Source organism: Ovis canadensis, chromosome 3, assembly GCF_042477335.2.
Source record: "Ovis canadensis isolate MfBH-ARS-UI-01 breed Bighorn chromosome 3, ARS-UI_OviCan_v2, whole genome shotgun sequence".
Taxonomy (NCBI): Eukaryota; Metazoa; Chordata; class Mammalia; order Artiodactyla; family Bovidae; genus Ovis; species Ovis canadensis.
In genome coordinates, this window is record NC_091247.1 from 140,778,487 (window position 1) to 140,794,385 (window position 15,899).

The 15,899-nt window shown below is 36.6% G+C and overlaps 1 protein-coding gene across 4 annotated transcripts in view; it reads left to right on the plus strand.

Moving 5' to 3' along the window:
* The window catches only part of TFCP2 (transcription factor CP2), a 48,922-nt gene extending 33,866 nt beyond the window's left edge, over window positions 1–15,056 (plus strand). Inside the window, exons 4-15 of one of the 4 annotated variants that reach the window (XM_069580773.1) lie at window positions 557–662; window positions 2,128–2,234; window positions 3,295–3,447; window positions 4,157–4,267; window positions 5,967–6,055; window positions 7,928–7,976; window positions 8,331–8,424; window positions 9,286–9,376; window positions 10,863–10,984; window positions 11,424–11,566; window positions 13,174–13,225; window positions 13,628–15,056. In XM_069580773.1, coding sequence (XP_069436874.1) covers window positions 557–662; window positions 2,128–2,234; window positions 3,295–3,447; window positions 4,157–4,267; window positions 5,967–6,055; window positions 7,928–7,976; window positions 8,331–8,424; window positions 9,286–9,376; window positions 10,863–10,984; window positions 11,424–11,566; window positions 13,174–13,225; window positions 13,628–13,665 — 1,155 coding nt within the window. In that variant the 3' untranslated portion in view covers window positions 13,666–15,056. The remainder of the gene's footprint in view (window positions 1–556; window positions 663–2,127; window positions 2,235–3,294; window positions 3,448–4,156; window positions 4,268–5,966; window positions 6,056–7,927; window positions 7,977–8,330; window positions 8,425–9,285; window positions 9,377–10,862; window positions 10,985–11,423; window positions 11,567–13,173; window positions 13,226–13,627) is intronic. The other 3 variants (XM_069580774.1, XM_069580775.1, XM_069580776.1) reach the window with 3 other exon arrangements.
* Window positions 15,057–15,899: the final 843 nt, after the last annotated feature.

Genomic DNA, 15,899 nt, shown 5'->3' on the forward strand with positions numbered 1-15,899 from the left:
GCAGTTTTCTTAGTCTGGACTGATAGTAATGAATTCACAGTATAATTGAGATGGAGGAGTTTGGTCAGCTGCTGTAGAAGGTGATGAGAAAGATGTCAACAGGCATGTCCACAAAGTAAGAGTAACAAAAGGAAAGTTGACGGAAGCAGCCCCTGCCTACCCTCAATGTTTACAGGTTGTGTGGTAGGTTAGCACGCAGGGACGTGGTGAGGATTTCATGTACATCTAAAGAACTGAGCCAGACATTGCATGGTAACAGTGGACACATGTATTAATGCTTCCAGTGGGAGTTCTTTATGCCTAGTTACCAGTCAGGGCTGATGTTTAAGCCAAGTTTTAATTATGGTACTAGTTAACTATGAGGATTATATTTGAGCAGTTATAAAGTTTGCCTGGAAATATAGAATGGTTTGGGTTTTAAAGTAAAACAGGTCTCAAGAAAAATAATTTTAGGTTGTGTCTGGAAGCCAACTGGGGGTGACTCCTGCTAGTTTTCTTTGTCAGCACTAATTTTCAAGGGATGCTGTTATCATTTGATATTATTGCTTTCTTTTAGAGTATATTCCGTGTTGTGTTCCACGACAGACGGCTACAGTACACCGAACATCAGCAGCTGGAGGGCTGGAGGTGGAACCGACCTGGAGATAGAATTCTTGACATAGGTAAGTTAAGAGAATCCATTGCTTAGGAAGTGCCTTTAACTATGGTCTGTGAATTGGTTTTCTTTATTTGACATTTGCCTTGACTCAAAATGCTCCAGGGGCTCAATTAACATGAACTAAGCATAAAATATTACTGGTGTAATGATTTCAGAATTCAAGTTGAAAGTGTAGACACTTCAGTTCTGTAACAACTGCATCCGTTACTAAAAAGTGCTTTTTGTTTTTTGTTTTTTAATTTAGTTGTGGTAAAATATACATAACATAAAATTTACTGTTTTAACCATTTTTAAGTATACAATTCAGTTGCATTAAGTACATGCCCATTGTTGCACAAACCATCACTACCATCCATCTCTAGAATTTTTTTCGTCTCGCAAAAGTGAAATTCTGTACCCAGGAAACAACAATTTCCCATTCCTTCCTCTCCCCAGCCCCTGGCAACCACCATTCTACTTCTTATCTGTATGAATTTAACTGCTGTAGGTACCTCATATAAATGAAATCATTATTTGTCTATTTGTGTCTGGGATATTTCAGTCAGCGTAAATAAACCTCAAGATTCATACATATAGTGGCATGTGTTACAGTTTCCTTCTCTTTGGGAACGCTTATACACTGTTGTGGAAATTAAGTTGGTATAGCCACTGTGGAAAACAGTATGGAGGTTTTTCAGAAAGCTAAAAATAGAACTATCATATGACCTAACATTTCCACTCCTGGATATATATCCAAAAGAGCCAAAAACACCAATTCAAAAAGATACACGCACCACAACGTTCGTAGCAGCATTATTCACAGTTGCCAAGATGTGCACACACCCTAAGTGTCCATCAACAGTTGAATGGATAAAGAAGATGTGAGACACACATACACATACATACACACACAAATACACATCCAAGCTCTATAGCGTTAGCCTCTCTTCGTGAATATACTTTTAGTTCTGGCATCTGTCCTTGATCTCTTATTGGTTATTATCTCCTAATGGTAAACATGGTTGCTAAACAGACCTAAGTATTACTAATTTTATCTGAGAAAACACTGGTTCTCCTACGGATATCTTGATATCCGTTTGATAAACTGACTTTAGGATAAATCCAACACAGCTAATAGTGTGGAGTGGGACCCACTTAATGCTTTCTTGTTTGAATCATTGATATTAAAACAGTTGAGAAGTTATAGCACAGTTATAATAACAAATATTAGCTGGCCCTATCCCTCAATTTGAATTATTAATAGCAGTCTTATTTTTAAAACTTTTTAAAGTGGAAAAAAGATGTTCAAAGGAAAGTACTTAGGTCAATTTTAGCTCTAATTGAACTCTTTTTTGGCAAAAAAAAAAAAAGTTTAGGGTATGATACACAAAAATCTTGGTAATTCAGGACCAATGATAGAAGAATCGGTGCTTTCTTATTTAAACCCAGTAGCACCCAGAATTGTTCAATGATCACCATTTATTTCTCAGATATCCCAATGTCTGTGGGTATAATCGATCCTAGGGCTAACCCAAACCAACTAAACACAGTGGAGTTCCTGTGGGACCCTGCGAAAAGGACGTCTGTGTTTATTCAGGTAAGATGCTGTGGACAGGGCTCCAGTTTTGAAAAGGATTCAGGTAAGACACTGTGGACAGGGCTTCAGTTTTGAAACAGATACCTTACCACGAGTTTGGTCCTTAAAGGATAAAAACGTATTGAATTTGAAATCTTTCCGGGTTGCAACCTGTAAACTTCTAAACAAATGCAGACATCTCAACATGTGAAAGCAAAGAGAAGTTTCTGAGTTGCTCTTCTAATTTCCCCAATTTATTTATTTGTTTCTCTCAAAAATACTTGCTAATGCATGCATTATATTTTATTCTTGAGATAAACTTACCTAACAGTTGTCTAGCATTGAGATTATCCTCATTTTTCAGTACTACCAAAGAAGTTATTTTGAACATCTTCATAATTAGAATTTGATTTGCATATCTGATTATGTCCTTTGGGTAGACTGCCTGAAAACTCATATTTGTAATAATGATAGCCAGTAGTTGACTGAGTGCTTCTCATCAGATAGTCACTGTGTTAACACTTTTTACCCATGATTTTAAGACTTTCAACAAGAATCCTATGGAGTAAGAATATTCCTTGAGTCTTAGATAAGTTAATAACTTACCCAGGCTAGTATTTGGTCAACCAGGGCTCCACTATGACGATTTGTCAAGATCTTGAACTTTATATGCAGTAGCCTAGCAAACAGTTTTCTTCCTATTGCTCGTGAGCTTTCATATTTACTATTCTCCCAGCATGGATGGTGCCTCTGTTTTCTAAAATCTACCGTAAATTTCAGGAAAGTTTCATTAACAGAAATCATTTCTCTTCTATGTTAACTCTGTCTTTTCTGAAATAATTAATGAATTCCTCAGAGCAGCTTTTTGTTAACATTAGACCTGTACATTTATTTTGTTTGTATTTGTAAATCATTGAAGTTTTCCTCATTTCCTCATGAGAGTGTAAACTCTTCATGATCAGAAAGAGAGTGTAAGGTTGTCTTGTAGGTGTTTAAAGGTTTTGCTGTTGCCCTAAAATGTTGCTGACCGGTTTGGCTCCTAATAGAACTGAAACCTGGCTGGATGGTGTATTCTTTTCAGGTGCATTGTATTAGCACAGAGTTCACCATGAGGAAACATGGTGGTGAGAAGGGAGTGCCATTTCGAGTACAAATTGATACCTTCAAGGAGAATGAGAGCGGGGAGTATACTGAGCACTTACACTCAGCCAGCTGCCAGATCAAAGTCTTCAAGGTATTCCTGGGCTTTGCGCTGGTCCTTGGACTTTTTTTCCTTGTCTTTCATTTGCAACATTAGTCACCAAGTGAGAAAGTCAGCTTGTCTCTTTTCCAAAACTATGAAAGCCCAGCCTAAATTAGAGTTACTGAAATAAGTACTGAGCTGCCCAGTAAAGAAGTTTAAATAGGGATGGTGGGAGAAGGGGAACTTGGAAAAGGGATCATAGGGATATCATGTGGATAAATATCTTCTCATTGCAAGATTCATTAACATCAAAGTATTTGGAGCATGACATGAAGTCCCCCTTTAGCACTCTTGCCCTGACCCCCAACCCCTCCCCAGAGGTAACCAGTCTCAGTAATTTCATATGTATTCTTATTCACTTCTAATTCACTTATGTACACATGTACATAGATATACACATATTTTCCTTTCTTTGAAACATAAACAGAATTGTATGAATTGCTTTGAAGCTTGCTTTTTTCATAACTTAACTATGTGCTTTAGAGATTTTTTCATGTCTGAAGCTATAGATGTCGTACTCGCCTTCAATTCTATTACACATTTAAGTATCCCATTTTCAGACTTAGATTTAATGATGGCTCTGTCTTTACCTCATTGTATATACCTTTTTGTTTCACAAGTGATTATTCTAAGTTTGTAGAAGTAATGTTGAATCGAAGGGTAAGTACTTGAGTTTAAAATGGAATATTTCTCCTTTCAGCCCAAAGGTGCAGACAGAAAACAAAAAACAGATAGGGAGAAAATGGAGAAACGAACACCTCATGAGAAGGAGAAATACCAACCTTCCTATGAGACAACTATACTCACAGAGGTAAAAGGATTTCTTTGGGTGACAGTTTCAATCAGTATTTTTTACTCTTAAATAGCCAATTATTTTGTAACATACTATTGACCCTTGAATAACACAGGTTTGAACTGCATGGGTCTATTTATACATAGGATTTTTTTTTCCTTGCTAAATATGTATTAATACTAAGGGTTCCCTGGTGACACAGTAGTAAAGAATCTGCGTGCTGACGTAAGAGACCTGGGTTCGATCCCTGGGTCGGGAAGATTCCCCTGGAGGAGGAACTGACTACCCACTCCAGTATTCTTGCCTAGAAAATTCCACGGACAGAGGAGCCTGGCGGGCTACAGTCCATCGGGTTGTGAAGAGTCAAACATGACTGAATACGTACACAGCTGTGGACTATAGTACTACATGGTTTGCGACTGAATACAGGGGTGCAGATACAGAGGGCTGACCATCAAGTTATACCCAGAGTTTTGACTGTGGAAAAGGAGATGGTGCCCCTAACACCTATGTTGCTCAAGGGTCAACTGTACACGTATTATCGTTGTGTTGTATACCTAAAACTAATATTATAGGTATGTCAGTTATATTTCAATTAAAAAAAAATATAGAAGAAACATCACTTCTAGTCTGATCAAAACTTATTTGTCCTCTTAGTTGTGAGGACTTATGAGGAATTAAGATTTACTAATCAAGATGTGCTTTTTGAGGGACTTCTCTGCCAGTTCAGTGGTTAAGACTCCATGCTCCCGATTCAGGGGACACAGGTTCAATACCTGATTCGAAAACTAAGATCCTACATGCCGCACGGTATGGCCAAAAAAAAAAAAGGTGTGCTATTCGACAAATGAACTTATCTACAAAACAGAAATAGAGTTACAGATGTAGAAAACAAACTTAGGGTTACCAGGGGGTCAGGGTCAGGAAGGGAAGGATAAATTGGGAGACTGGGATTGACATATACTGTGCTGCGCTGTACTTAGCCGTTCAGTCGTGTCTGACTGTTTGTGACCCATGGACTGTAGCCCGCCAGGCTCCTGTGTCCATGGGGATTCTCCAGGCAAGAATACCAGAGTGGGTTGCCATGCCCTCCTCCAGACATGTACATACTACTACATATAAAATAGATAACTGATAAGGACCTTCTGTATAGCACAGCAAGCTTACTCAGTACTCTTTAATGGCCTATATGGGAAAAGAATCTAAAAAAGAGTAGATATATGGTATATGTATAACTGATTCACATTGCTGTACACCTGAAACTAGTATCACATTGTAAATCAACTCTGTGTGTGTGCATGTGTGTACATGCTTAGTCTCATCCAACTCTTTTCAACCCCATAGACTGTAGCCTGCCAGGCTCCTCTGTCCATGGAATTTTCCAGGCAAGAATACTGGAGTGTATGGCAAAACCAGATACAATATTGTAAAGTAATTAGCCTCCAATTAAAATAAATAAATTTTTAAAAAATGTGTAGTTGAATTAAAAAAGAAAAAAAATACTGGAGTGGGTTGCCATTTCCTCCTCCAGAGTATCTTCCCAACCCAGGAACTGAACCTGCGCTCTCTTGCATCTCCTGCATCGATAGGTGGATTCTTTACCACTGTACCACCTGGGAATCCAAAAAAAAAAAAAGATGGGCTATTTAAGTAACAGTGTTTTGGTGGAACTCTAGAGTCATGTACTTTCTGCATCTAAATTGTCCTTTGTTTTTAGTGTTCTCCATGGCCTGAGATCACATATGTCAATAATTCCCCATCACCTGGCTTCAACAGTTCCCATAGCAGTTTTTCTCTTGGTGAAGGGTAAGTCTAGAAAGTGAAATTAGCTTGTGTTTGTCCTAAAGATATATTATTTCATTATGTCTCCATAAGCAAAATCTTTGCAAATCAGTAAGAACTTCTGTTTGGTCAGTCTTTGATGGACTTATATACTAACTGAGGTTTGGATTATCTTAAAAAGAGACTAAGTTTTATGTAGCCTTTCCCCCCCACCCCATTATTTTATTTATTTATTGGTCATGCCACAAGACTTACAGGATTTTAGTTCCTCAACCAGAGATTGAGCCCAGGCCTCTGGACCTCCAGGGAATTCCCTTCTCTCCACTCTTAAATAGCATTGTGGTCAGTGTTAAGTGATTTGAGGACTGATTTTCTGGACTTTTCCCTTCTTCCTCTTACTGCTTATCTTGAGGTTATTTCACTTCCTGATTATAGCATGGTCATTGGGAACTGAAACAGTTGTACAGACACTAAAATCTGTTTGGTTACTTATTAAAAAATGGTCCTAACACCTAATTTATTATAAATCTTTGATAATTGGGGGAAGAAAGTAAAGGTGAGAGCTCAAATGAAGTTTTGGAATTATCTATGGGATTTATTTAGTCTTGCTTTATTGTCGTTATTATCAGAGATAATTGAAAGTTGGCATAGATGCCTACTCCAGTTAAAAAAAAGTTGTCTTATAGTCCCAGCATTCAACACATTTTCTACATAGGCCATATTGAAATTTGAAATAGGTTGTGAAATGTGTGACTAGTTTGATTGTAATGTTTGCTTTTGAGTTTATTTAGGCTCTGTGTTCATGCTGCTTCTGAAGGTATTTAATTAAGATAGCTTAGAGAGTTCCCTGGTGGTCCAGTGGCTGGGACCCCACACTTCCGCTGCAGGGGGCGCGGGTTCAGTCCCTGGCCGGGAACTAGACTCCTGCAGGCTGTGCAGCACAGCCAAAAAAAAAGGGAGGATGGTTAGCTAAAATATTCAAAGTGTAACTAACAATTAAGAATGAAACTAGATAGCAGTTTCAGAAGGAGTAGGTAGATAACTAAGGCCCTAAGATAAGTTGATTACTAAATTTGAATTTTGCAGCAAAGGTCAAAATTTTAAAATAGAAAAAGATATTTTTTGAAAGAAAAACCTGTTACTACCCAATGGATTATACTTAATAGAGAATTTAAAATACTATGTAAAACTTAAGAGTTCTAAAATTTTCTCTTTGTCATGTAGTTCAATATTAGGCTCTAATTTTTCTCCCATAAAAGAAGTAAGCATTAGGGAAGAGGGACAAACTACTGAGCAAAAAGAAGTGTAGGAAAAACTCAAGGGTGTGGAGATAGCCCTTGGATAACAAATTAGCACTAATTTTTGAAGCTTTAAAAAAAAATTATTAAGTGTTTATTACTTAATAAACTTGCTTAAAATTATATATACTTAAAAATATATATATACTTAAAATATACTTATTATTAAGTATAAAAGTATGTGATCACATTTTAATTTTATACTTTTTATTCTAATTTTTCTTGTATCTATTTGTGTATATTTATATGTTTCACATAGTAGTAATATATTGATTACTTTTATATTTTGATATTTTTAGTTTATAGTCTAATAAGCTTATGTTAATATTGTTTATGCCATAATTTAATCAGTCCCAACTTATTGGGTTTTTTTTTCAATTTCTTCGATAATAAAAAATGACATAGTTTCTACTGCTCCCCACCCCAAAGTCTTTGTGCTAAAATAATAGAAATGTTGGATCCAAGAGTTAAGAATGTTTTATGAGATAGTACAAATTCCTGTAAATCTCTAGCTTTAAGACTTACAGTGATGCAGAGTGAGACAACAAACCCTACTACGTTTCATGGACTCATCCTTTCATTTTAAATGTTTCTTTAGAAATGGTTCACCAAACCACCAGCCAGAGCCACCCCCTCCAGTCACAGATGTAAGTCCAAAGTTAAATGTCAGTTACTGGCCATGTCTAATAATACGTTGGTGACTGTGTGATTCAGTAGAAATTCTCAACTTTTAGAGAGTATTATTCATTCCTTCACTAAGCAAACATTAAATTTTGACTAAGAACCAGATACTGTGCTGTATTTAAGGAACTTTTGGTCTAGTGGGGAGGATAAAGATGGAATTTCATGGATATCTTGCATGGTTAGAGGAAGAAGACCTGACGTATAAACAGCTTCCGCGCAAACTCCGTCTGAATGTGGGTGTATTTGGCTGTTGTAATGTTTACCTTTTTAAAGTTGAGTCTATTTGGTTACCAAAAAAAATACTTTCCCTTTTTCAGAACCTCTTGCCAACAACCACACCTCAGGAGGCTCAGCAGTGGTTGCATCGAAACCGTTTCTCCACATTCACGAGGCTTTTTACAAACTTCTCAGGTTAAATTTGCTTGTCCTTTGTTTTGCCAGCATGGGATTTCTTTTATACTCTAGGAACTCCTGATATTCCTGTGCTGTGTGTGTGTATTGGGGGAGGGAGGGGTGGCTCTTAATGCATTTTTCTGATTAAATGAATTTCATTGAACTCTTCAGATTTTCTCACCAGCTGCAACTGTGCTGTGAAATACTCAAAAAGAAAACCCTCTTAAACTCATTTTAAAATATTTATTCTATACAATACCTTTAAAATATATTATCCATACAGTATTTTATCAAGGAGCATTGCAGGTAGTCTGAAATTTCCCCCTGATATTACTGTCTTTTCTTTGCACATTCCACGTTTATTTAGCATCTTCTGTGTACCACGTACGGTAGGAATATATAAATAGATAAGGCATAGTTCCTGTTCAGTCACCATCTAGTATCAAAGAAAATCCAAATCAAAATAAAACCTTGAAAGAAGGAAAACAAATAGTTGTGATGCATTAGATAAATGTAGACAAAGTGAAGCATTTGGAGAAGCATCTGGAGTTAGGGAACATGTGTGATGCATGAGGTAAATCTTGAGGGCTGAGGAGGAGTCTGTTAGACAGCGGAAGAATATTTTAGGCAGGAGGAACAACTTACTTATTAGGCATGATCAGTATGATGAAAGCATAGGGTTGAATGAGTAAGTTAATTGGGTCGGAATTGAGAAGGGAGAGGATGCAGAGGCCAGGTCATGGAAGGCTTTATATACCATGCAAGAGATTATGACTATAGCTTACTGGTAATGAGGTTGTCCTTGTAAGAGTCCATTTTAAAAGTCATTAACAAAGAGAATCTTTGCCTTTATCACCCATTTGCTTATATTTATTACAGGAGCAGATTTATTGAAACTAACTAGAGATGATGTGATTCAAATCTGTGGCCCTGCAGATGGAATCAGACTTTTTAATGCATTAAAAGGCCGGTATGTAATTAGTGTTAAAATATCAGTGGGGTTGGATTCCAAATGGATTTGGATTCAGGGACTCTTCACAATACTCTTTGTGCAGCTAAATACATCTTGTCAAAACATTCTATTTGAATGCCAGCTGTGTGCCAAATAAAGATGAAAATTGTCTTTTCCTGTACTTGATCCAAGAAATTCCTCACGATATTTCATTTTTCATTTCCAGGTAGTTTTTTTCATTTAATTAAATATTCATTGTCCCTATTATGAGCCATTAGGTTTGGTGATACATTGATGAGCTTTCTGGAGAGAGAGAGAGAGAAAGATGATATACAATAAGTATTTTGAATAGTAATAAGTGTTTTAAAGAAAAACAAACAAAAACAAAGTTGTAGCTTGTAGAGTACTCAGAATATAGTCAGGAAAGACCTTTCTGCAGAGGGGATATTTAAACTGAGTTATGAGAAGGATGGACGCTTTGGAGTCATGAGGGAAGAAGGTTCTATGGAGAAGAAACAGCAGGTACAAAGGTACTGAACTCAGTTTTACTAGAGAAGAGATCATTCTTAGGTTTCGGCAGGAATTCATGGAATGTCTGCTTAATACAGAGTAAGAGTAATGCCTGAGAGGAATTAAGCAGACTAATTAATGTCTGCTTAATTTCAAGTCTCTGTTTGGGATTTACAATTTAAAGTAGGTAGTAGTAATATTGATGGGAAAAAAATATAGGTCAGTGCCATAGAACCAAATCAGTGACTAAATAATGAAATAAGATTATGAAGTATTTTTGTTTATTATTGGAGCTATAAAATCAAGTTGGAAACTTTTAAGCAAAGAGGTGAAATTCAAGGGTTGATTACTAGGCAAAAAAGAATGGATCATTCATTTTTAAATGTATTATCTACAGAGCATTTAGAAATAGGAAGGAATAAGGCGATGAGAGCAAGAGGTGATTCAGTATGGTTGTCTATGAAGAAAGAACAGAAGAAAGGCTAAAGCTGACTAGGAGGCAGTCGTGAGGGAAATGAGATTTTTCTAGTCTGTGGCATTGGTGCTCTTAAGTAAAAGGTATATCTTTGAACCGTACAAAACAGTGGCTTACCCATACTGAGTCCTTCTAACCTTTACATCAAAGGTTACAAACTCTGACTACAGAGGCCACATGTAAATGGGTGACAGTCCAGTCTAGGGTGCACAGAAGAGTGCGTGTGCACCGTGCCTGTGGCACAGCTGATTGGGTTCTGTTTTGCAGAATGAGGACCTTGGCTTTTTCAAGGAAAACCAAAGATTCAGAGGTTGATGATGCCTTCTGTTGGGATGAGTTCAGTTAGACACAGATACACCCCAGTGAGAAGTAATAATTCATAGCAAATGAGCTACACTGGTCCAAGGGCTGCCAGTTTTCAACCTGTGCTCTATTGTATTAGACACAAAGGTTCTTCCGTAAAATGTGCTCACCGTGAGAAATGTGACTGACAGTTGGTTTTTCTTTCTTCCTCCTCAGGATGGTGCGCCCAAGGCTAACTATTTATGTTTGTCAGGAATCCTTGCAGCTAAGGGAGCAGCAGCAACAGCAGCAGAATCAGCAGAAACATGAGGATGGAGACTCAAATGGTACTTTCTTCGGTAGGTCGTTCTGGACAGGCCAGGACAGATATGAAGAAAAACGAAGAGATGACTTATGAGCATGTGTGATGGGAATTTATCAGGCAGCAGAGTCAGTATTTGCTAAAAGTAATGGTAATTGCTCTAATGTTTATAGAGTTCCTAATATACACCGGGCACTATTCTCAGCATTTTTACAGGTTTTAATTTTTACGGCTGGTGTCTCCTCATTGCAAAATATTTTATTGTTCTTCCCCAACATTCAGGTGAGGAAAATGAGGCTTAGGGATGTTAAGTAACTTGCCCCAGGTCACACAGCTAGCAAGTGATTGAGCTGGGATTTCCGTTCAGGCAGTCTGCTTCTGCGTCCTTTAGAAAAAGTGGGCATTCATAGTGATGAGATTGCCTTTAAGAGCAGAGAAACTCTGTGCTGACTGTCTTTGCTTTCTCCCTTTTGCAGTTTACCATGCCATCTACCTAGAAGAACTGACAGCTGTTGAACTGACAGAAAAAATTGCTCAGCTTTTCAGCATTTCCCCTTGCCAGATCAGCCAGATCTACAAGCAGGGGCCAACAGGCATCCATGTGCTCATTAGCGATGAGGTAGATTGTTAGCACAGCTGAATCACCAGATGACAGTGATCTGTCTGGGCATATGACGGGCGCAGGAGCTGTTCCATGAGGGCAGCACGCTCTGTTTTCCAAGACAAGACGTTTTCAAACATTTTTGTTTGTTTACCTCCTAAGATTTTTTTAAAACTGTGTATCCCCTTGCACATTTTTAGGCTGACTTAAAAGTTTTTAAGTTTAAATAGTGGGGAAAATGTGCCCATTTGGGGTCGTATTATAGGACATATAAAAATGAAATGATTGCTTCACTTTTCTAACTATGTTTCATGTAACTTGAAGACAAGAGTAATTTAATACCACTGTCATTTTTAAAAAAAATACATGAATATACTTTTTAACGGAATATTTATATCATTTGTTTTCTTAAGCTGATATTTTCATTCACTTCCCCCATAGAATTTCATCTTACCATAGTCTACTTTTATGCTTGAATGCCTTTTATTAGTTTTTCCTACTATATTACTTTGAAACAAAAACTTGTTTCAGTAAAAATTTAAAATTATTTGTTCTGGATAGAATTATCACCATAATTATACAATTGATTAAAGCAACATAAATGTATTATATATTTTGATAAGTAATTGTTAAACATTAAGAAAAAATTTATTAAAAGTACATCTGGGAAGTTCCCTGGTAACCTCATGGTTAGGATTCCGGGCTTTCACTGCCAAGGCCTGGTTCAATCCCTGGTCCAGGATCCACAAGTCATGTATCTTGGCCAAAAATAAATAAATAAACACAATACAATGAAAGTGCATATATTAATGAGATGGATGAGATTAACTGATTCCTTACCCTTTCTCCCAGACACAATTAATTCATAGATAAATACTGCCTATTACTAGAATGAAATAGAGTTCAACATCAATTCCATCCTGTTTTTTCCCCCTAGATAAGAAGTACTGTGGAATCTGATTCACATAAATTGATAGATAGGAATGGATGAAGTTTGCTATAATAGCATTGCTGGATTTTTTTTTTTTTAACTTCTGGGTTATGTGCCAAAAATTACATAGTGATGGTATCAAAAATTATTTTGAATCATCTGTCATTTGACAATTTGTGGTTAGGTCACCCTTCAATTCTGGTGAAAAGAATTGAAAACTTCATGGCTCCACGACTATATCACCTAGTCACTCTAGTTCTCATTTGCAATTACACTTTTGCATGCTGAAGGCTTTTATAGCCTAGGGCAGTACATCTCCATAAGATTTCAGGAGGGTGAAACTCTTGCCTTTACTTTATAAAATGGGGAAAAGGAGTTTGAAAAGGGAAGTGAGAAAGGAAAACAAGAGGTTCTCAGGTGGTTTTAGGAGAGATATAGATGTCTAATTCCTCCCATATGGGCCTGTCTGGATCTATGTGCCCTTGGAAAGTCTGGGGGTTAACCCAGGAAAATGCTTTCTCGAACTTTAAGAAAGCTATTTCAGCTTTTAAAGCTTTTGAAAACTAAACAGGAGAGAAAACAAAACAAAGGATTCTTTTTCATTTATATCTAATATAATAAAAAGCCACATAGGCAAAATAAATACAGAAAACCAAGGTTTTTAATGATCAGCAAAATTTCCTGCTTTTTTCAGATGATACAGAACTTTCAGGAAGAAGCCTGTTTTATTCTGGACACAATGAAAGGTAATAAAAATTAAGATAAACGCCTTTTTCAAAGGAGTCAGAGGGTTTTTTTAAATAGTAATTCTTTGAGGAGAAAGGGAAAATATTAACCACCATATTTGAGATAAAGAATGTGACATTATTGGAGATTGCTTCTTTGTGTGAATTGGCTTCTTGCCATTGTCAGGGCAGACGAAGTGTGACTTTCTGCCATCATCTTTTACCTTCCATGGACAAGTGATGAAACCGAGGCAAAATGTTTTTCTAGTGTATATTTATTACACGTATTCTGTGATAATTAATAAGTATACTACACTTTGTCCTCCTGTTTTTTTCTTTCTCTAAAGAACCTTAGCACATATATTTTTCTCCTTCTGTGTTTTGGAGGTGACTAAAGATGACTCTTTTTTCTTTTTCTTGCAGCAGAAACCAACGATAGCTATCATATCATACTGAAGTAGATACGGCTGCTGCTTCCTTCACCCATGGGAAATTCTCCTCTTGGAGGGGATCACAAATGGAGATTTGAATGGCTGTAGGAACCTGACCTGTCTGACTATGTGGGGGAGTCAGAGGCAGAGCCAGAACCCCAGCCATCTGTGTTGGGGCACACATGGATTTCTGCCTGACAGGCGTTTCTGCAACTGTTTCTTAGTTAACATTTCTGGATTCTACTGTTGTTGAATATCAATAGAAACTCCACATCATTTAGGGGGTGTGTGTAGGGCATAATGATGATGAGAATTGTGTGATGTTTAATGGAAAGATGTTAAATTTTGTGGTATGCAGCCCATGTAATTTTTTTCTAACATAAAAGCAAACATCTATATTCCATAAGACTAGATCCTCAGTCTTTTTTGCCTGTGGAAACTTCATCAAAGAAGAGAAATTTGGAGAAAGAACAAAATTCTTTTAATTCCCCCATAATTCGATGACGAATAGTAATTTTGGCTAACATTTATTGCACATTTAGTTGTGCCAGGCAGTGTGATAAATTCTTTAAATGGATTATCTTGTTTAAATCCTCTTAATAACCCTATATGAAGTAGGTAATAATGATCCCTAATTGAAGATAAGGAAATGGAGTCACAGGGTGGCTAAGGAGCTTGCTGAGTAACAGGCAGCTAGTAGATAGTGACATGAAGTGCAAACCCAGGCAGGCTGACTCGTATTCACTGCTGCCCATGACTGCCACCCTCACAGTCCTCTGTGCATGCCATCCTTTCTTACTGTGGCTCCGCTGGTGAATCACACATAACAGTGAGCAAGAACTGACAGGTTAACACCCAAAGGGACAAACCACACCTGAATGATGAACCAATCAAGAGCTACAAAAAATGAAAACACAGACACTTTCAAAGCATCATTAGTTGTCAGATTCACAGAATTTAAGGCAGTGAAAACCAGAGATTATCTGTTATTCCCCAAATTCACTATTCTTGAATGACCTCAAACTATTTATTAATGGGTTAGACTAACCTCTGCTTTCTCTTTCCCCTCTGCATCTTGTCTTGGGATAGGAAGTTCTTTTACTCATGTAGCGTTCTTTTATATAAGCTTTACAATTCATTCCCATCCCATTCACATTCTTACCATATACTTTAGTTCTTCTGATTGTAATTGTGTGCGCTTGTGTGTGTGCATGTGTAAGACTGTGGGTCATTTTTTCATATGTAAAGTTTTATCCAGAAATCCCTCTAGGTGTTATGCTGAGGTGAAAAATGATAATGTTCAAAAGATTCTGTATTGGATTTGGATCTGTGTGTGTGTGTGTATTTTTAAGCATTTGATAAAGTTTAAATGTTTTTATACAGAGATTTTTGTTGTTGTTCATTAAAATCAACCTGCAAAATGGTCTTGATTTCTTTTGATTTGAAAGAAATTGAAAATTTTGAAACTGGAAAATTAAGTCAAATGACTTTATTTAAAATTGACCTGGACATCTTGACATAATAAGCCAAAATACTTTTTTAGTGACTGATTACTGGATGTCTCTATTTTTCTTTGTGGGGGGAGACATTTCTAATTGTATTATGTTCCTAAGACTGGTTCTCAGCCTCAAGGGAGTCAGCTGTCTCCCCAGCAGGATGCTAATTTTTATTTTTATTTATTTATTTATTCCAATCCTCTGAATGTTAGGCTGGGAGGGTTGGACTTTTAAGGTCCTTTCTAAATCTGAATCTGTGACTCTTGTTTACTGTAAATGATACACAGAATTCTATTAATATATTTACTATAAATTTTGTACTTGCTAATTTTTACTTGGGGTTAGAGGATTTTTTAAGAGTAGTTCTCAGATTTATATAGAGATGAATTTATATGTTTGTAATCATAGATCCTCAAATTAACTAGAACATCTCTTAGGCTTTCTTTAGCTCCAAAAAAATATTTATAGTGCCAATGCTGTATAATTGGTAAGAATTGGTATAGTGATAGAACATTGTAATTATTCAGTTTCCTTTAAAAATTTTCATTTCTTCACTATTGATCTTTTCAATTAAATGAAAATTTTAAACTAGCTTTTTCATAATGAAAGTAATACACAAAGTGATAAGTTCAACAACAAAGAAGTAACTTTTTCTACTTATAATAACTTTAATAAAGTATAACTTTTTCTACTTATGTCCTAGTCCCACTCTATAGAGGTAGTCATTGCAAAAAGTTTCTCTCTCAAACACACACAAACACACACACA